General features: G+C 43.3%; 1 protein-coding gene across 1 annotated transcript in view; it reads right to left on the reverse strand.

The window, feature by feature from the left end:
• The window catches only part of Ednra (endothelin receptor type A), a 66,307-nt gene extending 41,451 nt beyond the window's left edge, over positions 1 to 24,856 (reverse strand). Inside the window, exons 1-2 of the mRNA XM_038312660.1 lie at positions 24,567 to 24,856; positions 20,491 to 20,963 (exon numbers count right to left, since the gene is read on the reverse strand). Coding sequence (XP_038168588.1) covers positions 20,491 to 20,910 — 420 coding nt within the window. The 5' untranslated portion in view covers positions 20,911 to 20,963; positions 24,567 to 24,856. The remainder of the gene's footprint in view (positions 1 to 20,490; positions 20,964 to 24,566) is intronic.
• Between the last annotated feature and the right edge of the window lie 2,375 nt (positions 24,857 to 27,231).

Below are 27,231 nucleotides of genomic sequence, written 5' to 3' on the forward strand. Positions count from 1 at the left end.
GCTAAAAAAGGAATTTTTCTTTCAGATCTATGTTTATGTTTTACAATTTAGAAAGTTTTTACTGGAGCAGGACTGAGCCAGAAACCTGGGCTGGAGCTGGCCTGGGATGGCCAAACTCCACAGGAGTAGGTACAGGGGAGCAACTGCTGAGAGAGTGGGCCAGAGCCAGAGACTACTGCAGGTCTGGGCATGAATCTGGGACCTTCAAGGGAGTAGACCTGATCCAGGACCCCTGTGTGTCTGGGTGTGAGTCTGAGACCTCTGAGAGAGTAGGCCTGAGCCAGGACCTCTATGGATCTGGGAACACCCAAGTCTGGGACCTCCAAGGGAAAAGATCAGAGCTAGAGATGTTTGCAGGGCCATCCCCAAGCCAGGGACCCAGCAGGAACAGGGACATTTACAGAAACAGGTCTGAGCCGGCAACCAAGACCAGAGCAGGCCTGAGCCAGCAAACTCCAAGAAAGTGGAGCAAATCCTGGGAGAACTGAGTGACCTCCAGCAACATGGAGTGACCAACAGGGTAACTAGAACTGTGGCACTGACTGTACCATGAAGAACAACCATCTGAGCCTTGGATCCACTGGCATCTAGAAGATTAACCATCAGAGTCACAGGCAGCCCCAACCATACCAATTAGAGGAAAAGATGACAAGGTAAGAACACACACAATACCACAAAGAGCAACAGAATACCAGTAAAACCTAAAGACCCTACAACAGCAAGACTTGAACAACCAGATATAGATGAAGCAGAAGAAAATGACATAAAATAACTTCAGGAGAATGTTTGAGACTCTTAAAGAGGAAATGAGAAATTCCCTCAAAGAAATAGGGGAAAAGACAAACAAAAAATTGGAGGACATCAGCAAATCCCTTAAAAAAAAAACCAAGAAAAAGCAATCAAACATATGAAAGAAAAATTTCAAGACTTAAAAACAGAAATAGAGACAATAAAGAAAACACAAGCCAAGGGAATTATAGAAAGAGAAATCATGAGAAAATGATCAGGAACCACAAATGCAGACATACAGAATACAAGAGATGGAGGAGAGAATCTCAAGCGCTGAAGATACAATGGAGGAAATAGACCCATCAGTTAAAGAAAACATTAAATCTAATAAAAGCTTAACACAAAATATCCAGGAAATATGGAACACCATAAAAAGACCAAACCTAAGAATAATAGGTATAGAAGGAGTTCAACTCAAAAAGCACAGAAAATATATTCAACAAAATCATAGAAGAAAGCTTTCCCAACCTAAAGAAAGATATGCCTATGAAGATACAAGAAGTGTACAGAACACCAAATAAACTGGTTCAGAAAAAGTTCCCTTGCCACATAATAATCAAAACACTAAACATACAAAATAAAGAAAGAATATTAAGAACTGCAATGGAGAAAGGCCAAGTAACATATAAAGGCTTACCTATGAGAATTACACCTGACTTCTCATTGGAGACAATGAAAGCCAGAAGGTCATGGTCAAGAGTTATGCAGACATTAAGAGACCACAGATGCCAGCCCAGACTACTATACCCAGCGAAACTTTTAATCACCATAGAAGGACAAAACAAGGCATTCCACGACAAAACCTGGTTTAACCAATACCTAGCCACAAACCCAGCCCTACACAAAGTACTAGAGGGAAAACTCCAACCCAAGGAAGTAGGCTACATCTACAAAAACACAGACAATTGATGATCTTACAGCATCAAATACCAAAGGAGGGAAAAACACACAAATTAACATCACCAAAAATAAAAACTATATTAACAGGAGATAGCAATCACTGGTCATTAATATTCCTTTATATGAATGGACTGAACTCACCTATCAAAAGGCACAAGCTAAAACAGATTGGATACAAAAACAGAATCCATCCTTCTGCTGCATACAAGAAACACACCTGAACCTCAAAGACAGAGTAAAGGGTTGAGAAAAAAATATTCCAATCAAATGGATCTAAGAAACAAGCTGGTGTAGCTATCCTAATATCTAACAAAACAGACGTCAAACTAAAATCAATCAAAAGAGACAAAGAAGAACATTTCATATTAGTAACAGGAAAAATATCATCAAGAGGAAATCTCAATACTGAACATCTATGCCCCCCAATACAAGGGCACCCTCATATGTAAAAGAAATACTTCGAAATCTTAAATCATACATTAAACCCCACACACTAATAGTGGGAGACTTCAACACTCCACTCTCACCACTGGACAGGTCAGTCAGACAGAAAATTAACAGAGAAATAGAGTAACCAACAGATGTTATGACTCAAATGGACTTAACAGACATATATAGAATATCCCATCCAAACATAAAAGAATATACCTTCTTCTCAGTACCTCATGGAACCTTCTCAAAAATTGACCACATTCTTGGAAGCCTAAAACAGATACAAAAACCTAAACAGATACAAAAAAATGGACTAACCCCATTTATCTTATTAGATCACCATGGCTTAAAACTAGAATTCAACAGCAATACTAATTCCAGAAAGCCCACAAACACATGGAAATTAAACAATGCTCACCTGGATCATCAATGGGTCAAGGAAGAAATAAAGAGGGAAATTAAAGACTTCCTAAAGTTCAATGAAAATGACCACACAACATACCCACATTTATGGGATACAATGAAAGCAGTGTTAAGAGGAAAGTTCATAGCACTAAATGCCTACATAAAGAAGGTGGAAAATCCTACACTAGTGAATTAACAGAACATTTGAAAACTTTAGAACAAAAAGAAGCAAACTCACCCAAGAGACCTAGACGGCAGGAAATAATCAAATTGAGAGCCGAAATCAACAAAATAGAAACAACAACAACAACATAAAACAATACAAAGAATCAATGAGACAAAGAGTTGGTTCTCTGAGAAAATCAACAAAATAGACAAACCTTTATCCAAACTAACCAAATGGCAGAGAGAGAATATCCAAATTAACAAAATCAGAAATGAAAAGGGGGACATAACAGATACGGAGGAAATACAGAGGATCATCAGGTCATATTTTGAAAACCTGTACTCCACAAAATTGGAAAACTTAAAGGAAATGGACAACTTTCTGGATAAATATCACTTGCCAAAATTAAATCAAGACCAGACAGGCAACTGCTGAAAAAAAATGGAAACAGTCATCAAAAGTCTCCCAACCAAAAGAAGCCCAGGACCAGATGGCTTCAGCTCAGAATTCTACAGAATTTTAAAGAAGAACTAATATCAATACTCCTCAAATTATTTCACACAATAGAAACAGAAGGAACATTGTCAAACCCTTTTTATGAGGCTACAATTACCCTGATATCCAAACCACAGAAAGACATTACTAAGAAAGAGAACTACAGATCAATCTCATTCATGAACATTGATGCAAAAATACTAAATAAACTACTGGCAAATTGAATCCAAGAACACATCAGAACCATCCTCCACCATGATCAAGTTGGCTTCATCTCAGAGATGCAGGGATGGTTCAACATATGAAAATCTGTCAACATAATCAACCATATAAACAAACTGAAATATAAAAACCACATGGTCATCTCACTAGATGCTGAAAAAGCTTTCAACAAAATACAACATCCCTTCATGATAAAGGTCTTGGAGAGAACAGTGATACAAAGAACATACCTAAACATAATAAAGGCAATATACAGCAAGCCAACAGCCAACCTCAAACTAAATGGAGACAGCGATCCCAGTGAAAACAGGAACAAGACAAGGTTGTCCACTCTCTCCATATCTAGTCAATATAGTTCTCGAGGTCCTAGCTAGAGCAATAAGACAACAAAAGGAGATCAAGAGGATACAAACCGCAAAAGAAGAAGTCAAACTCTCACTATTTGCTGATGATATGATAGTTTACATAAGCGACCCAAAAAATTCTACCAAGGAACTTCTACAACTCATAAACACTTTCAATAATGTAGCAGGATTCAAGATTAGCTAAAAAAAATCAGTAGCTCTTCCCTACACAAATAATAAGTGGGCTGAGAAAGAAATCAGAGAAGCACCACCCTTCACAATAGCCTCAAATAGCACAAAATATCTCAGCGTAACTCTAACCAAACAAGTGGAAGACTTGTATGACAAGAACTTTAAATCTTTGAAGAAAGAAACTGAAGAAGTTGCCACAAAGTGGAAAGATTTCCCATGCTCTTGGGTAGGTAGAATTAACATAGTCAAAATGGCAATCTTACCAAAAGCAATCTACAGATTCAATGCAATGCCCATCAAAATTCCAGCAAAATTCTTCACAGACCTCGAAAGAACAGTACTCAACTTCATATGGAAAAGCAAAAAAACCCCCCAAAATAGCCAAAACAATCCTGTACAATAAAAGAATTTCTGGACGTATCACAATCCTTGACTTTAAACTCTACTATAGAGCTACAGTACTGAAATCAGTCTCGTGTTGGCATAAGAACAGACAGGAGGACCAATGGAACCGAATTGAAGGCCCGGATATTAATCCACACACTTTCGAACACCTGATTTTTGACAAAGAAGCAAAAAATATCAAATGGAAAATGAATGCATATTTAACAAATGATTCTGGCATAATTGGATATCAACATGTATAAGAATGCAAATAGATCCATATTTATCACCATGCAAAAAACTCAAGTCCAAATGGATCAAAGACCTCAACATAAAGTCAGTCACACTGAGCCTCATAGAAGAGAAAGTGGGAAGTACACTTGAACGCATTGTCACAGGAGACCACTTCCTAATTATAATCCCAGTAGCACAGACACTGAGAGAAACGATTAATAAATGGGACCTCCTGAAATTGAAAAGCTTCTGTAAAGCAAAGGACATGGTCAATGAGACAAAACTACAGCCTACAGAATGGGAAAATATCTTCACCAACCCCACATCAGTGAGAAGTCTGATCTCCAAAATATACAAAGAACTCAAGAAATTGGTCATCAAAAGAACAAATAATTTAATAAAAAGTGGAGTACAGACCTAAGCAGAGAACTCTCAACAGAGGAATCTAAAATGGCTGAAAGACACTTATGGAAATGCTCAACATCCTTAGTCATAAGAGATATGCAACTCAAAACAACTCTGAGATTCCCTCTTAGAGCTGTAAGAATGGTCAAGATCAAAAACACTGATGACAACTTATGCTGTAGAGATTGTAGGGTAAAGGGAACACACCTGCATTGATGGTGGGAATGCAAGCTGGTACAACCCCTTTGGATATCAGTGTGGCAATTTCTTAGAAAGTTAGGAAATAACCTAACTCAAGACCCAGAAATACCACTTTTGGGTATATATCCAAAGGATGCTCAATCGTGCCACAAGGACATGTGCTCAACTATGTTCATAGCAGCATTGTTTGTCATAGCCAGAACCTGGAAACAACCTAAATGCCCTTCAACCGAAGAATGGATAAGAATAATGTGGTACATTTACACAATGGAGTACTACACAACAGAAAAATAATGATATCTTGAAATTTGCAAGCAAATGGATGGAACTAGAAAAAAACCATCATTTTGAGTGAGGTAACCCAGACCCAGAAAGACAATTATCACATGTACTCGCTCATAAGTTTACATAAAGCAAAGAAAACCAGTGTACAAATCACAATCCCAGAGAACCTAGACAACAATGAGGACACTAAGAGAGACTTACATAGATCTAATCTACATGGGAAGTAGAAAAGGACAAGATCTCCTGAGTAAATTGGGAGCATGGGGACCATGGGAGAAGGTTGAAGGGGAGGGGAGAGGCAACGAGGGGAGGAGAGAAAAATGTAGAGCTCAATAAAACTCAAAAAAAGTTTTTACAGTTTTTACTATTAATCCTCTTAGTGTACTTTTCTTGTGTTAGTGGTAGTGGTCATGTGACCTAGGAGCGGGCAGACCTGGTGCATGCCATATCTTCAGGAAGGAGTACCTTGACAACCCAGTTCTGACCAGTAGAAATGTATTGGCTGTGCCCGTCCCTCCTAACCAAGCTTCACAGTGTGCCTTAGCTTTACAAAGATTGTCTGTTAAAACGGCAGTGTGAAACACCGAAGACAAACCTCATTTCTTTCTGTGTCTTTTGAGATTAATTTGACCGTTAGAATTTCAGATGAATCTATTATTCTGAGAGAAAGATGTTTTCAAAAGGATATTTTTATGGTGTTTTACGTTAAAAATAGTTTGTGTGCTCTATAGTTTCAAAAGTTCTATATGCCAGGTGGCCTTTAGTCCCAGTACTTGGGAGGGAGAGTTGAGTTAGAAACTCGCCTGGTCTACACAGTGCGTTCCAGACTAGTCAGAACTACCACTGATAAACAGACAAAGAAACAAACAGATTGTAAAACTCCCCTGGGGTTCAGACTAACTTTAATATTTGTCTGTATCATCAAAGAACATGTATAACTTGAAGTCACAACTATCTTCAGTTTTTCTCTGTTTTCTCAGATGCGTAGTCAGTGTGTGGGTTGACCCAGGGGTTATCCATCTGGCAGAAATAGCAGATCTCCTTGAAAGGTCAAGAACCATAATGGACAAAGTTTACAATAGGCTACAGGGCTGTCTAAGGTTTTGAATTAGTAAAAAAAAATTCTTCCTAGAAAATTCTACCTCAATCACAATTCTGTACTTTGTCCTGATATAGTTCTCCAAACTTGTTAATTAAAATATAAATGTATTAGTATAAATAATCACATTTAAATGTCTATTCAGCATATACCTGTACATGCAACAGGAGGGCATAAATGTGTGCACAAGAATACATGTGAGAATGTCCACATGTACACATCTCATAACAACTGAAAGCTCTTTAATTCCCTATTCATGGAGTGAGATTCTTTCCCACAGTGAGGAGGAATGAGCTATAACTCAACACCACCATATGGATGACCGTCAGACGCCTGTTGGCGAGACAAAGAAGCCAGACACAAAATAATAGATCTCATGAGCTGAATCCATAGGAATAAAGCCCCAAAGTGTGCACGCTCACGTCGTTCGTCAGGAAGGGATTCTTTAGGGTTACGATGGTGAGTGGGGCATCTGGGAGCTGGAAGCATTCTGCCTGTCTTGGTTATAGTAGTGAGCATGCGCTCACTTTGTGCAGCACGTTTTTCAGTACGTTTACTGCTGCAGGATGTCTGACTTACGGGGCTTAAATGATGGGGCACTGCTGCCATTTTTATAGGACTAGCTTCTACAAACGCATAGATCTATGGCAATAGTTGGGGAAAGACCCCTTTAACGAGAAACTCCAGTAAACTCTGAGAACCTAAGATTTAAGTCTTCCTGTGAGCTAAAACTTCACCTGTGATTAGGTCCTTTATCTGACATAAAACACACGATACAGATGCATAACATTCCATACCTGACAAGTAAGCATGCATCCAGGCAAAGACTTTGGACAGTGTGAGCATTCTCAAGACACATTTTAAATTAGGGACAAATAATGAAATTCCCCATTGATTAGATTCTGTGGAACTATTTCATAGCAGGTGTGCTTTATGTGTAAGCCTCATAAGAGTCGGGGATTTGCCCCATCTTCATGGTGAAATGGACGGACTAAAGGTGTGATGGTAAGCAAGATATGTTGGGGCGGCTGACCAATCCCTGCGCTGAGGGGCGTGGCCGCTCGTGGGGCAAAAGGTACCTTTAAAAAGAACCGGGTGTGGGATAGGCACCCCTGTTTTTTTTCTCCCTCTTGGTTCGCTGGAACCTTAGCTCTGTAAGTTTACCCCACTTCCTTCCCTTATTAAAGCTGATTATTTCGGATGAGGCTAGTTTTTGATAATTTCCCATTGCCGCCCGACCGCCTCTCTACAAAGAGAAGCTATGACGAGGTAAGGAGAGCATTTCATCACGTGTTAGGAGCTGGAAGAGGCTCTCAATGAGTAAAGACTAGAACAGGGGTTATCAGGAAACGGGGTTGGGGGTGGTGAGAATGAGGCCAAGCCAAGAAGACTAAGGATACAGAGCAGCTGGGAGAGACTAACTCGCAGTGCTCTGTGGCAGAGTGGAGACAGCCGAGGACACTTAACTGCAGACTTCAACTTAGAAACAGTGCTGGGAGGGAGGATTCCGAATGTCGCCGATAACGGAAGTCTATCATCACACGTCGTACCGCGAGAACCGAAATACCTCTTTATCTTGTAAATACATACAGTGGTCACAGGTCAATTTTTTTTTTAAAAAAATACCTTTAAAACTGAGGACTTCTGACTTATTTTAACAATCAGTTTAGATATTTCCCTCAATGTCACGTGTCACATTTCCACATTGTCCTTTAGATTCTCGCGCACCGGGAAGCAGGTCTACAAAGACAACCTTCAGTTCCACCAGCCAAGCCTGGCTTTTCCATCTCAGCTGACATGGTGGATAAGCCATAGGACCCCGTCTTTCTGCATTGTGTCTGGAGACACATTGTTGCCTGGCCTTTCAATGGCTAAAGGAAACTACAGGACATTAGTGTGGCCAAAAGTATTCCTCTAAGCACTTGTCTAGGCAAGAATCCATCCAAGAGTTCAACCTTGCTTCTTAGTCTGTTTACTTGTATTTTATTTCCCATATTTTGTTCTGTCGGTTGATGTCACTCTCATGGCAATGAATGTAGTGTACACAAACCCCGATCACCAGGTACTCTGAGGCGGTGTGCAAGTCTCCGGCACAGCTGCGATACTGGAGAGAAATCTCTAGTGTCCCCCTTTTCCTTAACAATATGTCACATCCATTCTAAATAGAGAACTCGACTGCTAAGGGGCTGTGGACTGTAGCTCAGTGGTAGAATGCTGCCTGTGTATTTGAGGCCCTGGGTTCCAGTCCCAGGGCCATAATAAATAGATTAGTGAGCAAATAAAGTTTACAAACTGAACATGAGAAGAAGAAGGATGGATGGCTTCTGTCACTGAGGTCTTGGGAGCTGTGCTTCTGGGATAGCAATGGGCTTTGGATGCATTTGCTTTAGGAGGTACTGGAAGAAGCCTCACTGGGTTGCAGCGCAGTCTCCGGTGTCGGAACCCTGGTGCTAGCTCTGCACTTGTCTATTGCATGAACTCAAGGAGATTTACTGAAATAGTCTGTGTATCAGTTTTATCATTTAACAGTGGCATGTTGTAAATTTCTTAGGGACAGAGCCATAGCGAGCCTGGCAGAGGATGGACACTAAGTTGGGAACTAACTATTCTCAGGATAAATATCAGTATATTGGGACCTCAAGCTGGCTCATTAGGTAAGGATGTTTGCCATCAAGCCTGCCAACCTGACTTTGATCCCTGAAACCCCCATGGTGGAAGGAGAGGGATTCCCACAAGTTGTCCTCTGACTCCCACATGTGTGCAGTCATGAGCCCACACACAGTAAGGAAATAAACAGCTGTGAAGAGGCTGGCATACAGACCATCTTTTATGATAGCCCGTTCCTGTTTTATTAGTGTGGAGATGCTCCTCAACTGCAGCTGGGATGTTCCTGAAGGAGTCTAAGCCAGACCACACCCTTACCTGCACACCTTTCTAAACTCTCCAGCTCAGTCAGAGAAGAAAGCCACAGGCTTCACAAGGACGTGGAGATAGATGGTCCATTCTTCCTCCTTTATCCCTCCTCTTTATTATACCCCAGTTCCCCGTGTAAATTTTCATTCTCTCTCTACCCACTTCACAATTAATATACATACTTTGTCTTCTTCCCCACTTTGCTATATACACAAATCACTCCTGATTTATGCCTGTTATCTACCCATAGGCAATTATTAATCATGTCTCCTGATTTAGACAAGTAAGTTACATGGTCACCCTCTATTAGGCTTCTGTGGTCTGCCTCTCTCCTGTTTGTCCCTGTCACCTCACTACCGCTCTGTCCCTCCCACTAAGCCGTCATGGCTGTCTTGCTTTCTTTAAACTTTTAGCAGCAATCTTGTTATAGGGCCTTTGAACCTACTGTTTCCAGCACCGGGAATACTTTTGCCTTAGATAGTCAGCAAAGTTTGTTTCTCCACCTCTTCCCCGTCTCTCCTCCTTTCTCTTCCTTTCCTTTCTTTTTCTTTTTTTGAGACAGGGTCTTAAAGTGGTTCACAATGGCCTTGAATTCTGTATGTAGTTGAGAAAGACCCTAAATCCCAAAGCCTCCTGCCTTTGCCTCCCAAGTGCTGGGATTACAGGTGTGTGCCTTCACAGTTTTCATTTACTTTTTAAATTTAAACTATTTTTAAATTTAAATATACCTTGATAATTTTCTTACCCTCCTCCAAGTCCTTCTAAATTCTTGCTTCCTCCTTATCCACCCAACTTTAAGTTCTTTCTCAAAAAACAAACAAACTTGGTGATGGCGCACGCCTTTAATCCCAGTACTCGGGAGGCAGAGGCAGGCGGATCTCTGAGTTCGAGGCCAGCCTGGTCTACAAGAGCTAGCTCCAGGATAGGCTCTAAAAAAAGGCTGCAGAGAAACCCTGTCTCGAAAAAAAAAAAACAAAAAAGAAAACAAACAAACATACAAACAAAACAAACAAACAAACAAACAACAAAAACAGAAAAAACCCAAGCCAAACCCACACTATAACATAATTCCCCAAACCTAGGAAACAAAATACAACACCCAAAAAGAAAAAAAAACTGTGGTACTTTAGACAAATCCAGACAAAATATCAGCCAAAGACTTCACTAAATTACAACCTCAATTCCCCATATAAGTTTTTGTTCAATTGTAACTTATTTCGAGGCCCCTTCCTCTACCTACTTTATAGTTAATATATTTCTTCTTTTCCCATTTTATTATTCTCAGCATTTTCTACATACATTTTTGCTTATTTATCTTCCTTTTGCCTGTTGTTCTTTCCTATTTAAGCTCCACAAAGGTGAGAGTGTCTATGAGTTTTGTTTACTGTTATTTCCCCAATGTCTTTATTATACAGTTAATAAAGAAAACTTAGGAAATAAAGTCCTAATGAAACTTAATAATCAAACAGTTAAGTATTTGCCTTCTCTTTGGCTTGTGAATACAAAGTTGAATTAGTTGGATTCTTGTTTTATTTAAATTGTCCCTTCTCTACTCAGTTTTTTATATGTAGAGTGTTTTGCCTGCACGCATATCTGTGAATCAGGTACCGCCAGGTGCCCAAGGAGAACATCAAAGGGCCTGGGTTCCCTGAACTGGAGTTACAGACAGTCGTGAACTGCCATGTGGGTGTTGGGAATCAAACCTAGGTTCTTAGAAAGAGCCATCGTTACTTTTAACCACTGAGCCATCTCTGCAGCCCCAAGTCCTGAGTTTTAGCAAGAGTTATGAAAAGTCTGAAGTTTGCTTTCACTATTCATAGTGTTCTAAGAAAAATTGTTTTAAAATCTTAAAAACTTTTAAACTTTCACTTAAAACAGTGAAAGAGGAATTTAGAGTCCAAATTTGCACTAATACGTGTGCAATTGATGGTAACTTTCTGAGGGTGCATCTGACTCAGGATCCTGAGGTCAAAGAACTCAAATGCTCCACATTTAAATGAAAAATGTTGATGTAGAAATTTAGATACAAGGCTATCCGCAATTTACCCTGAATGACACATTCAGTTTTATCATTATACAGTTAACCTCACAGTGCAGAAGTTTCTCTAGAACAACTGGTTCCAGTTTTAAAAAAAAAAAAAAAAACTGCAGATGCAGGAAGTCATCATCCTAGTTCCCAAGAGAGCATGGCCAGTGGGGAGGCAGCCTTCGCATCCCAGCAGGGTGTCCTAAAGCGGTTCGCCATGCTAGCCTGACATCAGCTTGAGAGGCTCCCCTGACTTTGCACAGCCCACTCTAACTGCACCATCTTCTGCAACTCATAAGCTTACACTAGAAAACTACGTCAGAGTCATCTGCTTTTATCAGTCAGAATACTGGAATCAAGGCAACACACATACACATGCACATATGCATGCAGACACGCAAGCATGAACGCACGCACACACATGTACATTCTATGAAAACTACTTCTAATTGTTTTCACATGTTCATTTTATGTTCAGTATGGAATAAAGCAAACTCTGGTTAGGAGGTGAACTCTTTGATGGAGGAATCCCATCCGCCACGACTCCATTTACCTCTCAGAACCTCCCAACAATAATGGAAACCATCTTCCCCTCCTTGGCCAGGGGAAGAGTCCTGCAGTTAGGATAGTTTCCATCCCCCATAGCTGAAGTGGGGAACACTGTGCTGTAAGGCAGATGCCAAGGGTCAGCCGAGCAGACCCACATGAGAATAATTACATAACACGACCATGAGAGAAAGCAGTAAAGCTCCCAGACACAGGAAATGAACAGTCAGAAGGGAGGGAGGAAAACCTGGATAGGGTTCTGAAGTCTGTCCAGACAGCAACTTCCTAACAACAAACAGAAAACTGGCTAATAAATTATCACTCTGTCATTTCATGTGTATATTTATTATTAAGGCATTTAGATGGATTTTTGCAATGAACATGTTTTCACAGTGCTCATTTCTTATTCTCTGAAAAGCAAATGAAATTTTTGTTATATGAACGTTCATTTCGCTATTCTAAATCACTTGTAGGTTTAAATATAGCTATCTAAATTACATCATAAATAAGTTTAAAACTAAGTATTGCATGGTAATTTTGGAAAGACTTTTTGTCTGCTTGTATATCCCCAAAGAGAGAGGAAATTATATAGCATAATTCCTGAGCCATAGGAAAAGAATTCTTGGCCTCCAGAAACACAGGGATGGGGTCTATTCAGTCACGGTGTGGTGTTCTGTTTCTCTCAAGTTTTTTCAGTTTTATGAGCCCCAAGTCGTTCTGATTTGTTGGGGGCGAGAGGAGTAGAAAGTCAATAAATTGAGTAAGAAAGTCAATAAATCAAGTCTGCTTTTAGGTCTGGGAGGAAAACAGTCTAATAGAGTTAACTACAATGCTTTTTTTTTTTTTTTTTAAAAAAAAAACCTCATTCATCAAGTATTTTAAGCTAGGCATAGGAGAGGCAATGAGACATGGGAATGATGGCAACTTGCCTCAAGGAACTTGCAGGCAAGCCAATAGATTGGCAAATACAATGGAGCATGTGTTAAATGTTCTCATAGGGTTAATGGGGGGATGTCGTGGGAGCACATGGGGAGGCAGTAAACCTAGTCTGGGTCATGAATAGCTGCCAGGCAGAAAGATGCTGGGGCTGAGTTTCGGAATACAGAGTAAAATAAGCCCAGAAGAGACACGTAGGGAAATTATTTGAAGAGGAAGAACCATCTTGAGATCTTGGATAGGTCAGGTAGCTGGAGTAGATAGAAGCCTAAAGAAATAGGCACTGGAGAGGACTCGTGTACGGCTGGAATATAGGGCACCAGCAAGGGGCACAGATCTGCACCAAAGGAATAGGCTTTTTCTATTAAAGTTTGGGGGCAATTTCTGCAGTTAACTTCATGCTTATAACACGGCTACTGGCATGAATGAAAAAGGTCTGCTTCTCTCTGTGGAAGATGTAGTAGGAGCAGTGTGAATACCACATATAGAATTTAATAGGTAATTTAATTTGGAAAATAGGATGTGTAGACAACGGGTACCTAGTCTATAAATAAAAAATCCTTTGGTTAAATCATCATCATTGTCTCTCAGTTTCATCGCCATCATCATCTGAAGTTCTCAGAAAAATCAATTATGGGGACTAGAGAGATGGCTCAGCAGGTGAGAGCACTGGGTGCTCTTCCAAAGGTGCCACGTTCAATTCCCAGCACCCACATGGCAGTTCACAACTGTCTCTAATCCAGCTCCAAGTGATTTGACATCATCACACAGACATACAGGACACTAGTGCACATAAAATAAAAATAAGTAGATAACTTTTAAAAAGAAAAGAAAAAAATCAATTTGAAGTTAATTTCAACAACCAAGGAGCACGTCAAATCAGAACAAGCGCTACCGAGCTTCTCGTGTTATCGAACATCTCTGTTTGAGGTAGTTGGTGTATAAATCATGGCAGCTTATTTCTGAGACCCACACTGTCTCGGTGATTGGCTGTGTCATGAAATGACATCCATAACCGCTGCCCTCAAAAGAGTACAAGATGCAGAGACTGGGTGAATATGGAGAGTCATTGGCCTTAGGTAAAAGCCTTTTGTTGCCACCCTGCTCAGATCCTCTGCCAGCGAGAGGCCCTGGGAGCGTTGGCTTCCCATTGCAAAACACTCTTGACGACTTCATACAAACTTGGTTGCTGCTCCCAGTAAGGGGTGGGTTGCCTAAAGCAGGCCGGAATCAGTAGTCGTCAGTCACTATACAGAATCTGATTCTCACGAACCTACTTCTCGCTCTGTGCTAAGTGGAGGCATATTCCCCTACTGCGCTATCCAAAGAACTTCTGCAGTCTGAGCTTGTCACACTTGTGAGGACCTGTACCACAAGCTCAGCTCTTCGCCTCTCCGCACGAGCGTAGCCCCCATTCGTTTCACCGTTTCTCTCATACATATGTTTTCTCTCATTCTTATTTCTGCTTAAAAGGCAAGGCGCAGTGGCTTATGGGAACATCTGTGTGAACATCTGGGTATTATCCTGAAACTAAATGCTGCCAAGCTTTGGCCCACCCACAAACCTCACTTTTGAGGTCTTTACTTTTTTGCAAAGCATAGCTCATATCCTGGCAGGCAATACTACCGGATATAAATATAATTTCCTAAATCACTAAAGAATAAAAATTATTACATTCTATGTATCTAACCAATATGCTAACTGGGGATTAGTTTTGATTCTCAAATACAGAGATGATATTTGCATTGTGTTGCCATTCTAGCTTTGTGAACATCATAATATTCTTGGCCAAAATTTGTATTTTTTTTTTTTTTTTTTTGGTTTTTCGAGACAGGGTTTCCCTGTAGTTTCTAGAGTCTGTCCTGGAACTAGCTCTTGTAGACCAGGCTGGCCTCGAACTCAGAGATCCACCTGCCTCTGCCTCCTGAGTGCTGGGATTAAAGGCATGTGCCACCACCGCCCGGCAAAAAATTTGTATTTCTTGAATACGGGATATTAGAGAATGCATTTTGCTGGCAAATTGAATCCATCTTTAGTGTATCCAGTACAGGCTGCAAGCTTGGGCATACGAAAGATCATGCAAGCTCTTTCTTTCCCTCCCCTTTTTATTAATTAGTCTTCTTTTGCAATTATGATATTATCTGCTTTTTGAGCAACTGAAAATTAGAGTTGTCCTTGATCAAGTTTGTCACAGCTGCCCCTCAGCACCACCACTTGCGAGGCCTTGTGTGTCCGAGACCCCAGCAGCAACTGGGACTCGTCTGTGCTCTGTGCCCCATCTGCTGTGCATTCTGCTTTGTTAGATTGTGTGATTTTCCCCTTGTCACGTGTGAGGGTGTGCGTGTAAGCAAAGTCTGGAGCTATTTCTCTTCCTTTTTTGATTCATTTCTTCCTAATGCCACATATACACTCCAGAGGTAACCCAGATTTTGACTTAAGGTCTTTAAATGCCTTGACAGCAACTATTTGGGGTCGAGCTCACTGGTACACATGCCTAGAGACCATGGAAAGTCACCAAGACCCCGCTACGTGGTTAACGATAGATGGGAAACAGCCCAGCTATGTGTGATACTTGCTTCCCATGAGCCGTTCTATGGGCCTCCTGTACAATCCCTTCCTAAATGAGAGAAAAGAGACACAACGTTAATAGGCAGAATGCCAGCCATGGTAGTCTCTCTTTCTTCTAGTGACATTGCTGCACGTGACTGAGCTGCTGCTGACTTAGCCGCCCTAACACGCCATCTGTACATTGCCTGCTTCTGCATATTTGGTCTCTCACCCAAGCCACCTCAGGCTGAGTACGTAGGTGGTGTCGTTGCAGTAACTGAGGCAGAACAGAGGTTCAGATCACATGTTGAGATAAAATTTTGAGAGCACCTATTTCACAGGTGAATTCGTCACAGACAACTTATGATCCCCCATTTGACTAAGACTCAACTAAAGGTAACTAACCTGTTTCTAACCCATCTATTCTCATGTACAAGTGAGACCAAACGGTAGTTAAGTGCCATTAATGGAAGTTTTTTTTTCTGACAACAAGAATATTTTTTTTAAAAAGATTTATTTATTTATTATTTTGTGTATGTGTGTGTGTGTGTGTGCATGAATTTATGTGCATGCAGGAACCTGCAGAGACCAGAAAGCTGGATTTCTGGAACTGGCCCTGGAGCGACAGGTGCTTGTGAACTGCAGAGTGAGTGCTGGGTACAAGGCCAGGTCCTCCGCGAGAGCAGTCAGTGCTTTGACCGTTGACCCGCCTTTCCAGCCCCGTTGACCCGCCTTTCCAGCCTAAGGGTCAAGCAATAGGCTCCTATATATGTGTCGATGCCCGAGGACAACTGTGATCCCAGCTATATTAGCTGTCTGCCAAAGAAACAGTTTCTGGTCCACCATATGGGGAATGCTGGGCGGAAAGTCATAAGGCTACGACAATACGATGTTTGGATCAGAGGGGCATTGACGCCAGGTGCCTCCCTCCCTGGGGGCCTGGACAGCTGCTTTCGCCCTCGGGTGTGCAGAGCGACCGAGGCAGCTGGGCTTGCCTGTACATTATGTCAGGTGAAGCAGACTTTGGGGTAAATGGTTTTGAGCCTGTGCTTCCTGGATGAAGACAAGCATTGAGACCCCCCATGTATGTGTGGCTCCTACTTTAAATATGTGTAGCGAAAGTGAAGTTCTAAGAAGACTTGACCCATTTTTATGTAACAGTATTTTTAAAGATCCCTACAACTTAAAAAATTGTTTGTTTAATGAAAAATGGATGGCGAGTTAAAAAAAAAAAACTCTGCTGTGACTGCTAAACCGAATAATATGAGTGATGGAAGACTCATTTTGTGTGATGTGTGTGTATGTGTATGTGTGTACGTGTGTGTATGTGTGTATGTGTGTATGTGTACGTGTGTGTATGTGAGTGTGTTTATGTGTGTATGTGTGTGTATGTGTGTTTATGTGTGTGTATGTGAGTGTGTGTGTATAGTGTGTGCATGTGTGTGTATGTGTACGTGTGTGTGTATGTGTGTTTATGTGTATGTGTGTATGTGTGTGCTTATGTGTGTGTGGTGTGTGTGTATGTGTGTATAGTGTGTATGTGTGTGCTTATGTGTGTGTGTATGGTGTGTATGTGTGTGCTTATGTGTGTGTGTATGGTGTGTATGTGTGTGCTTATGTGTGTGTGTATGTGTGTGTGTGTGTGCGTGCATGCATGCAAGTGTGTGAGTTGACCCATTCAAATACATGTGGAGGTCAAAGGTTGATGCCAGGTTGTCTTCTTCAGCTGAAAACTAACTTTTTGAGACAGAAAGCTTTCACTGGACTTTGCTCTTTTTGCTCCCCCTGCTGCCCATCAAGCGGCCAGGATCCACCCGTCTCCACCACGCAGAGCTGAGGTTATAGACATGTGCTGCCACGCCTGGCTCTTCAGTCAGGTGCTGGGATTTGAACCTAAGTCCTCATACTTGGTCCACTGAACCACATTCCTGGCTCTGAAACTCATCTACTTAGAGAGTCTAGAAGATTGGTCAGCCTTTCTACTTACAACATAATTGTTCCAGTAATGAGGGAGATGAGAAGAGTTCATGCATTCATGCTTTTAGAGAAATCTGTACGTTACTTTCTGGGCACCTCAATTCAACGATGAAGTGAGATGGACAGGAGCTGACATTGGGAACGAGATGTGGCCAGAGAATCCAAGTCTGAGACAGGCAATAACTGAATGCCTGGGGGTGAACTGGCAGGAGGCAGCGAGGGAGCGAGGAACAGGGCCTGACCTCACTTCCCGGAAGGATGTCTCCTGACTAGCCTGGGTAGAATTCAGAGGACCAACAGAGGTCATGCGCGGCTGACCCAGGGAAGAGTAGGACAGAACAGCGTGGAGAGAACGTCATTGCTGGGGCCTCTTTCACTCACAGAAGTGCTGTTCCCTTTCCTCAGAAGAGGACTGGGGTAATTATTTAAATATTTAATGTTTAAATATTTTAAAATATTTAACTCACATTGAAACTCACATTGGTGCACTGATTCATCGTGCATTTAAACAACAGGAATCAAACAGCTACAGTCATGTGATATGAAAGCACCATGACCAAACTGTCCACAGTACTTCAAATTATATAACAAGGTGCATCAATCATGAAAGTCCCCAAAGTGAAGAACCACGGAGTCGGACATGGATGTGTCTGTCAATCTATTGCTATGCGAACGCAACGTAGACTGTATTTGGATTTCTACAATAGTCAGAACACTCTCAGCTAATGTGACACACCATCTCGTGGAAATGAAGCATAAGGTGCTGATTGGCAGGAGCAGCTCAAGACAAGCAGCCCCCACCCTGCCTCCTGTTCCCCTGCAGCTTCCCCTATTGGTTTGCCAAAAGACTGCTTTGCACAGAGTTGCACAGGGCATGCCTCAGACAGAACAGAAGCAGGGAGTAAGTACAGAGATGTTAATCCTTCTCTTGAACAAAGATGAGCTAGGTAGCTAGTGTCTACACACAAATAATCAAGGATTCATAATAATGCACATCAATAATCAATTCGGACTAAAGAGTCAAATTTTGAGCAAAGTCATGGCAAAGTTTTAAAACCTGTCATTGGAGATTATTACTAGAAGTACTCTTGACAACTCATAAATGGAAAATTAAAAACTTTTTAAGAGAAAAAAGTAAATTTTGAAGCATATTCTAAACATTTAAATTAATTATGTATTTTCAACCTTGCTTCATAGTTTAGTTCCAAAATCCTGTTTTTGTGTTCAAACTGAAATCACATGCATTCAAACTTATTCTGAGCAAAGAAAGAGTATGTAATTTTTTGATTATTCATTATCTTAATTTCTCTACTTTTCCAAAAAAATACATGGTACGATTTTGAAAGATCTTTAACATTCAAAAAATTATCAACTGACTGTAGTGGCACACACCTTTAATCCCAGCACACAGGAAGCAGAGACAGGAGGATCTCAGTGAGTTCAAGGCCAGCCTGGTCTACATAGGGAGCTCCAGGACAGCCCAGGCTAAACAGAGAAAGCCTGCTAAAGAAGAAAACAGCAACAAACCACTTCTTCCATCTTTTGTCCTCAAACACTGGTGCTTGTGATGTTGTCACGACTTTTCACCGGATAAGCACACCTACTAGAAATGGGGAAGAGACTCTAGGCTACCCTGATACTCATAATTCAATTGGCAAAGCAGTTTAAAGTAATATTTCAGAATTGTATCACTTAAAACAGTGGTTCTTAACCTTCATACTGTGTGACCCTTTAATACAGTTCCTCATGTTGTGGTGACCTCCCCACCCATGAAATTATGTTTTTGCTACTTCATAACTGTAATTTCGCTACTATTGTGAATCATAATGTAAATATCTGATATGTAGGTTACCTGATATGCAACCTCCAAAGGGGTCACGACCCACAGGTTGAGAACCACTGACCTAGACTAATTTATTTCTGTGGCAGAGGAGGAGGAAAAGGAAGAGCAGGAGGAAAAGAAATAAGAGGAAGCAGAGAGAAGGAAGAAGAAGATGGGGAGGAGGCTGACTTCACATTAGAGAAGGTGGAAAAGAAAAGGAAGGGGAGAAAGAAGAGAAGGAGGAGGAGGGAGAGGAGAAAAGGAAAGGAGAAGGAGAAGGGGGAAGGGAGAGGAGAAGGAGGGGGGAGAAAGAAAGCCTAGGGAAAGCAATTTCCTTGGGTTTAAGATGAGGCATCTCTGAAAACGCAGCACACATATGCCAATTCCCTTTGACTTTTACTGAATTTTTTTAGCATTTGCTTCTTACAAAGACTGCAGCAAATATGAAATATCCTGCTTCTTTCGGTTTTAGTTTATTTTGCTTAAATAGTCTCTAAGGCCGGGCAGTCACTGCAATGTTTAGACACTTATCTTCCCCCGCTGAAGCAGCAACTTATCTTGTTATCTTTGGACCCCTGTTGCCTAGCTCAGGGGAGGGCACATGGTACAGCTGGAAAAGGGACGGAGCAAACAGTCCTGTGTGAATGGTTCTAGTTAGTAAATCTGTCCTGGCCTTCTATTGATGGGTTTCATTATCTCTAAGTCACCAGATAGTGAGGGAAGCCAGCAAGTCCTTCACCTCCAACCACCCACCCAGGCCCTCAGACTAAAATAGAAGCGTTCCACTTGAAGCTCTGCTGTGGGTGTCTATTCTGAACAGCATCCCATCGAAAGATAACCAAGACTGAATATATATTTAACTTTATGTTCTTTGGGAGCGTGTTATATCTCGCCCTACAAACTCAAAAAATCTTCCAGTCATTGACTGCTCCAAGACCTCCTGTGGAGCCAGCAAACTGAGCACTGGCGTGGGAACCCACTTCAGGCGGTAGACACATCTCAAAGGTCATCCTTGAAATACTGCTTTGTCAACGGCTAAGTTAGAAAACAGTCTAATATATAACAGTAACAATCTTAACCTGTCCATGAGCTATAAGACAGCAGAAATAAGTCTCCCAGTCAGAACAGAGCAGGCGTCAGAGGTCAGCAAAGTCCACGGGAGTTTCCTACCTTAAACACATTGATGGGGAGATCGATGACGACGTAGATCAGGTCCCCCAGGGCCAGGCTGGCTATGAGCGCATTGGGGCCATTCCTCATGCACTTATTCTGGTAAATGATCCTAAGCAGGGTTGCGTTGCCCACCATCCCCACGATGAAGATGGTGCAGGATATCACAGTGTTAATGTATTTGAAAGCCGTTGTGATCTTAGTCTGCTGTGGGCAATAGCTACGCACCGAGCCATTGCTGGGCAGGGCCAAATTCGTAGGCCGATGAGTGGTTCCCAGGAAGCTGAGCTCTGTCCCCGGATAAGGGGTGAAGTCCCCAGCTTGACTGCTTAGATTTGTGCTGTGTCTCTCAGGACTGTCACTGATTACTCCTCCCACCAGGGCTAGCCAAAGGGATGTCGTGAGGCAAAAAGTATCCATCTCAGTGTGGATTTGAAGAAAAGTCTTAAATTGCTTTTACACCTTTCTTTCACCTGGAAGAAAAAAAAGTAGGAAAAATTCTTATCATTATTTGCTACAAAATCTATCAGCCCCCAAAGGTAATGACTAACTTCATGAAAATATAATCCATATTTGGTAATTGGATACGATATAACTATTTCAGCCTACCCATGGCAGACCAAAATAGAAAAGACGAAAGATCTATTACAGCAAGAAATGACCCCCATTTCTCCCCCGTCTGGGCTCCAGCTCCAGCTCTTTCTCCATCTAGACCATAATACAAATAAAGATATTTCTGTTTCCTTCAACAACAGCAGGTTTTTCTCTTGATTTGGTCTAAGAAGAACACGAATCTTCTAAAAGTGAGACAGAAACATTTTTGGTAAAAGAGGAAAAGTTGCTTCATATGGAGGCACAAAAGACAAGAATCTAATTCTGTGACTAAAATTTCAGTACCCCCCCCCCCAGTGAGTGTTGTTTTGCATATGATAGGAATGAGCGGGGCAAAGGTCTAGAGCGTTGAAGTGGTCAGTTAAAGCCAGACGTCTGCTTAGCGCCATGAGTACATCTAACAATTCAAGGAACCGTGGAATAACTCAGGGCTGCGGGAGCAGCACTTGTTTGCACACTCACACCTGCCCATATGCAGCAGCTCAAAAAGGAGGAAAAAGTGACTGATTAAAGATTTACTTTGAAACCCTTGACCATTAATGTGCAAAAATCCACATATTTTAGCACCCTCTCCTTTCCACACCTCAGCAACCACCACGTTACCTGTCACTGGGCACCATGTGAGCCACAGGCTTCCCCAGGATGGGGCACTGTTTGGTTTGCCAAGGGCTAGCGAGCTTTATATGATCTTGCGAGCACCCTACCTAGCTAGGTTTGCGAAGATGTCATGTGCTGCTACTATCTAGTTCATGAAGTCGTACACGGGAGAACGGGGGGGCCCGAAAAGAAAGCCCAGGAGCTCACGGAGGTCACAGATGGTGGTAAATCCACAACGCAAGGGTTACAAATTAAACTTTTTCCTTAGTCATTTTTCCCCATTTTGAGTCCACCTGACTCCAAACCCGAGCTTTACCCACGAGGCCATCCTGTCTCATTTTCATGCTTTATGTCTACAGCATACTGAAGATGTCTCCAGAGTTTAGGTGAGGCAGCAGCCTGGGAGGGAGGCCAGGTGTTATCAAAAGACTACTTGGCGTTCATTTGTTCTGTTACCTGCAAAGGGCACATGGTCCCTGTTGCCCAGTAATCTAGGTTTCTCCTCTAGCACTAAAGAAAAGACGCTAGAAACCCGAGGATGGCTGGTGGCGAGAAGCTAGCGATCAAACGCAAATAGCGCCTTCTCTTTCAGTGTTCTGTGTCTTTCTTTTATTAATCTGTACCTGAAGACCATAGCTTCCTTTACGGCAGTGGTGTGTATCGAAGGCACACACAACTAATCCTAAATTTTAAGACTCACATTCTTTTTCTGGACTCTGCTCAGGCCTGTTGCTGACCACTTTTATGAAGTTTGGTAGCTGTTATGGGGCATCACTAAGTTGAGGCTTAGTCCCTATGTAGACAAAGCAAGACATATTGACGGGCACAGGAGGTATAGGGCCAGTTCAGCGCCGTGGCCAGCCGAGCGCTGTGTACTTCCGCTTCCGGAAACAACAACAGTGTTTTACACATTGCACCTGACAGACGCCATCTGTTTCTTGACTTGAGCTTTTCCTGTAGAGCAGGTAGAAGCAACACCCTCACTTCCCTTGAGAGAAATGGGCCATGGGGACAGAGTGGCAGGACAGGCATCCCATCTCATAACTGAGTTGTAGGGTTCCACCACTATCCTGTTGCCTTGTTACTTCTGCTCACCTTGAATTATAAGCAATTTACAGATTTCCTCTCCTGTCTCTTACAGAACAGTCTCTGGCTGACTTATTAGTAGGCCTACCGAGTATCTTCATTACCCGTCCCAGATGGAGGCCAGAATCCCAAGCACAGAGTTAGTTAAAATCTGTCTCTTTGAATAATGAGAGACGGCACAATTCTTTAATTTCTCAACTGCTTTGTGATTAAAGGTTCTTAGTTTCCCAACGGGGATGGAATATTTAGTAGTAGTTTTCCTACAGCTGAGAGGCAGAGGTCTTTTCCATAAACAGAAGGGCTTCATGAGCTATTAAGATCATCCAGGAGGTGACTTCATGAGCCACTTGGTTGTCACTGGCCCTGTACCCTTCATAAAGCACCTCACTGGGGCCCATATGAGCTTGCTGGTTTTCTCCATCAGCTTCGGGTGCTGAGAATGTCAAAGCCATGGCTTTTCATCATGGCGTGAGCCAGCTCCCATCAAAACTTCTTCCTTCCCTGCTTCCCCTCAACAACGAAACTACCAAAGGACTCCCGACACCTCTGTCAGTTCTCTACATCTAAGGGACATCTGTCAAAAACATGTGGCTGCCATATTGTCACAGAGTGAAAAAACACAAAACCAAATGAAAGAAGCCTCTTTCAAACACATGCTCTCCCAAGGACGGATCTGGAGCTCATTCTGGTGCGTTCGAGGCCAGCTTGGTTGGGCATCTTCTGTTGTAGTTAGCCACAGCTCTGGAGAAGCAACCTCAATCAAGCCTGAAGGACGCATCTAAGGACTCAGCATTCTTCCTTTTGTGGGGTGGAGATTTCAGAGTGCTTTAACAAGCGCTGGTTGCTTAGCCCTTCACCTGTTTAGCATATCAGACTCTCAGGACGAAAGTTCACTCACCGTTAGCTGTTTGGAAATTCCCATGGCATCCAAACTGCACATGTTTAGAACAGGTAATTTGCAAGACATTGTTGCCAGGGTATTTCTCAGTTGGCCAGCGCTTTAAAAACAGATGGTTTAGCGTGTGTGTGTGTGTGTGTGTGTGTGTGTGTGTGTGTGTGTGTGTGCGGGGGGAGGTTATCCATAAACGACTACAAGGGGAGAAAAAAAATTAAACTGAACTTTTCTTTGAAGTTCTCTGTGGTTTTGCTCTCTGCCGCTCCTTGGTGGCACTGTCTGACTTTAAGACGCTTTCACCCCGTGTTGGCTGGGGTGAGGCCATTAGGGCGGTGTAAACAGAGGTGGCTTATCTGCAGACTGCTAGTGTTCCACACGTGAAAGGCAGTAAGTGCCCTTTAAAGGAGAGTAAGAGCCAACAGCCCAGACCTCCAGCAACAGCCAGATTCCCAACAGGATCTTCACAGTAAGTGTCCTTGGCCACTCACACCCTGGGTGGGGGATGCGAAGAGGCTGCCCGGCCAACTTCACCAGTAGGCTTTGGAGCAAGCCTTTAAGCATGATGCTACTGAAAGCTCTTTCCTGCCTGTGGAGAAAGAGACACCCCTGGCCCAACTTCCTTTTCCTAAAAATCAAGAGTCTTGCCTGCGGATGTAAAATGCTTTTGATCTGTGGTTAAATCTCATCACCCCCCTCCCACCCAGCAGCGCTCAAGATTCCCAGGAAGGTGACCCACACAGGGCACCAGAACAGGTAGGAGCTAGCCCCGGGTGTGGCGTTTCGCGGGTGCTGCGCGACACCCCAACTCCTCCCAGTCGATAGCTCCAGGCTGCGACCCTATCCCTTGTCCCAGTTCTGGTTCCCATTAGGAAAGACTAGAACCGACCTTGGATCTTCTTGTACGGTCGCAAACAGCGCCAGGTCCGCGCCTGGGCCAGACGGAGCCGGAGTGGGAGAACAAGGGTGGCGCGCAGGGTGGCGGGTGACCGGGGCTGCAGCACTGCGTCGACTTGGGGAAACTTCCCCGGCAGGGCCCGACTCCTTTGGGGGAGATCTCGCCCAGCTCCCAACCTCCGGCGACGATTCGGTGGACCAGAGTGGCTCCCCACCTCCCCGGCACAGTCGCCAGGCCAGAGGAATGGGTGTGCGCGCGAGTCTCTCAAGCAAAAGCAAACTCCAGAGGAACACGCCTCCCGCGGTCCTCGCCAGGCTCCACAGGCTTCCAGACCGTCCCCTCCACTCTGGGACCGCAGGCTTCCAGACCGTCCCCTCCACTCTGGGACCGAACTGCAGGGGCGTCCTAGCCCGCCTCCCCTCCAGGGAGCAGCCACCAAACTGCGATGCTGCTGCCCCCGCCAGGCCCTGAAGGGCAGGAATCTTTAACTATTTCCTTCCTGAGAAAAAGATGGGGGTGGGTTTAGGAGGGGTAGGGAAGGGAGTAAAGCATTTCAGATGGCCTCAGAGTTGTGCCTGGCTTTAGGAAGAATCTAAAGGCACCAGGCAGTGAGTACAGGCGGGTTTGATCTGCAGGGGAAAACAGGGCCCAAGGGTCGTGCCTCCTTTGCCCCCTGTCAACTTTGCTTACCTTTGAGGAAGATATGTCCTCGGATCAAGTGAACTCTGAGAGACTACAACGCCTAGCTCAGGGCCTGGGGAAGCTGGAGAGTCTGTGGAAGGTTCTAGCGTAGGGCAGAGAAATGGTGATGCCCAAGTAATTAAAATGATAATGGGGAGGGAGACCACACAGAAGACTTGTGTCTTTATCACAAGATTGTGTCAAGACCTCATGATAAGATGGTAGAGGGGGTGGGGTGCAGGAGGGAGGGGAGGGGAGGGAGTGGAAGTGGGAGGGAGGAAAAGGAGGAGGGATGAGGGCCAAAGGCCGGCCATTGCCTTAAGGCTGGGTTCCTCAGAGAAGGAGGCTTGCCTGTATGGGTGCCCTATTACTCACTGGTTCCCTACAGGAACTGTGATGGAATCGTACCTCAGTTTGTTTTGGGGATATTAGAAGGAGCATGTAGTATGGGACTTACATTCCTTTCCCCACCCCCCAACCCCAAGGGATTTTTAGCAAGTTCACAGAGTGGTGGCTAGTTTCCAAGAAGAAATGTCCAAAGAAGTATAAACTGCCCCCTATGTACAGCCCAGATACTGGCACCGGTGAACTTCTGCTCAATTCCGTTAGCATCTGATTCCAGATAAAGGTGATGATACAGAGAACCCACTTTTCAATATGAGGAGTGTCAACGAATTCAGGGACCATTTTGTAAAACCATTAAAGAGACAGCGGAACACCGCGGTGGAAAGGATCTTAATATTGGCCTAACTTTGTTGGACCAGGCATTACTTTGTCCATGAATCTGGCCCACCTAGAGTTCCTCCAGGCAGGAGCCAGAATTACTGTCTTGGTTTTTACTGCCCTTTGTGCTGACAGCTTGGCAAGCCGACATGGACTTTACAGGAAGAAAGTTGCTGCCTCCTCCCAGGAGAGGCAGTTTTTAACTTGGCATGTGAAATGTGCTAGACCTGAGGCCCTACTCACCCCAGGGTCAGAAGCTTAAAGAGCCAGCATCTGTGTGACTGAACACGTCAGTTGGTCTAGTCCCTGTTACAGCACCCCTAGTGGACCCCACCCCTTTGCTGGTCCCACCCTGGTACAGAACTAGCCATTAAAAATCTTCTTTCACGCCCATTATGATGGTCACTATTATTTGTTTGTTTATTTATTGTGTATACAATATTCTGTCTGTGTGTACGCCTGCAGGCCAGAAGAGGGCACCAGACCCCCATTACAGATGGTTGTGAGCCACCATGTGGTTGCCGGGAATTGAACTCAGGACGTTTGGAAGAGCAGTCAGTGCTCTTAACCTCTGAGCCATCTCTCCAGCTCCGATGGTCACTATTTATACACGAATGAAACCAGAAAATGCGAAGTGTTGGCATGGGTACTAAGAAGCAAACCCCTGTCTATTGTGGGCAGGGGTATAAAATAGATCAGTAGCCGTACAAGACAGACCAGTGTTCCTCAGGTAACTAAGCATACAATTGCTATGTGGTCTATCATTCAGCTTCTGGATATGTGTACAAAATAGGCAGGAGATGCTGGTTTTGTGGACAGGGTGAGGCTGAAAATGCAGAAAGAGAACGGAGATTGGTTTGTGTTCTTTATAAGGCTGGGGCCAAGAGGCAGATCAGCGGGAGGTACCTGCTTGGCTGAGTAACCTGGCCTTACTACAGGTCACCTTTTGTATATTTAGAAAGAATTCCACCTAACTGGCCTGTTTGGGGAGTTTGTTTGCTTGTGTGCGAGTATTTGTTTTGGTTTTTTTTTTTTGTTTGTTTTTTCGAGACAGGGTTTCCCTCTGTAGTTTCTAGAGCCTGTCCTGGAACTAGCTCTTGTAGACCAGGCTGGCCTCGAACTCAGAGATCCGCCTGCCTCTGCCTCCCGAGTGCTGGGATTAAAGGTGTGTGCCACCACTGCCCGGCTGTGTGTGAGTATTTGTGTGTGGGAAGTTGGGTGTATGGCTGGAGTGCTCTGTGTGCCCGTGATG

Source organism: Arvicola amphibius, chromosome 15, assembly GCF_903992535.2.
Source record: "Arvicola amphibius chromosome 15, mArvAmp1.2, whole genome shotgun sequence".
Lineage (NCBI taxonomy): Eukaryota > Metazoa > Chordata > Mammalia > Rodentia > Cricetidae > Arvicola > Arvicola amphibius.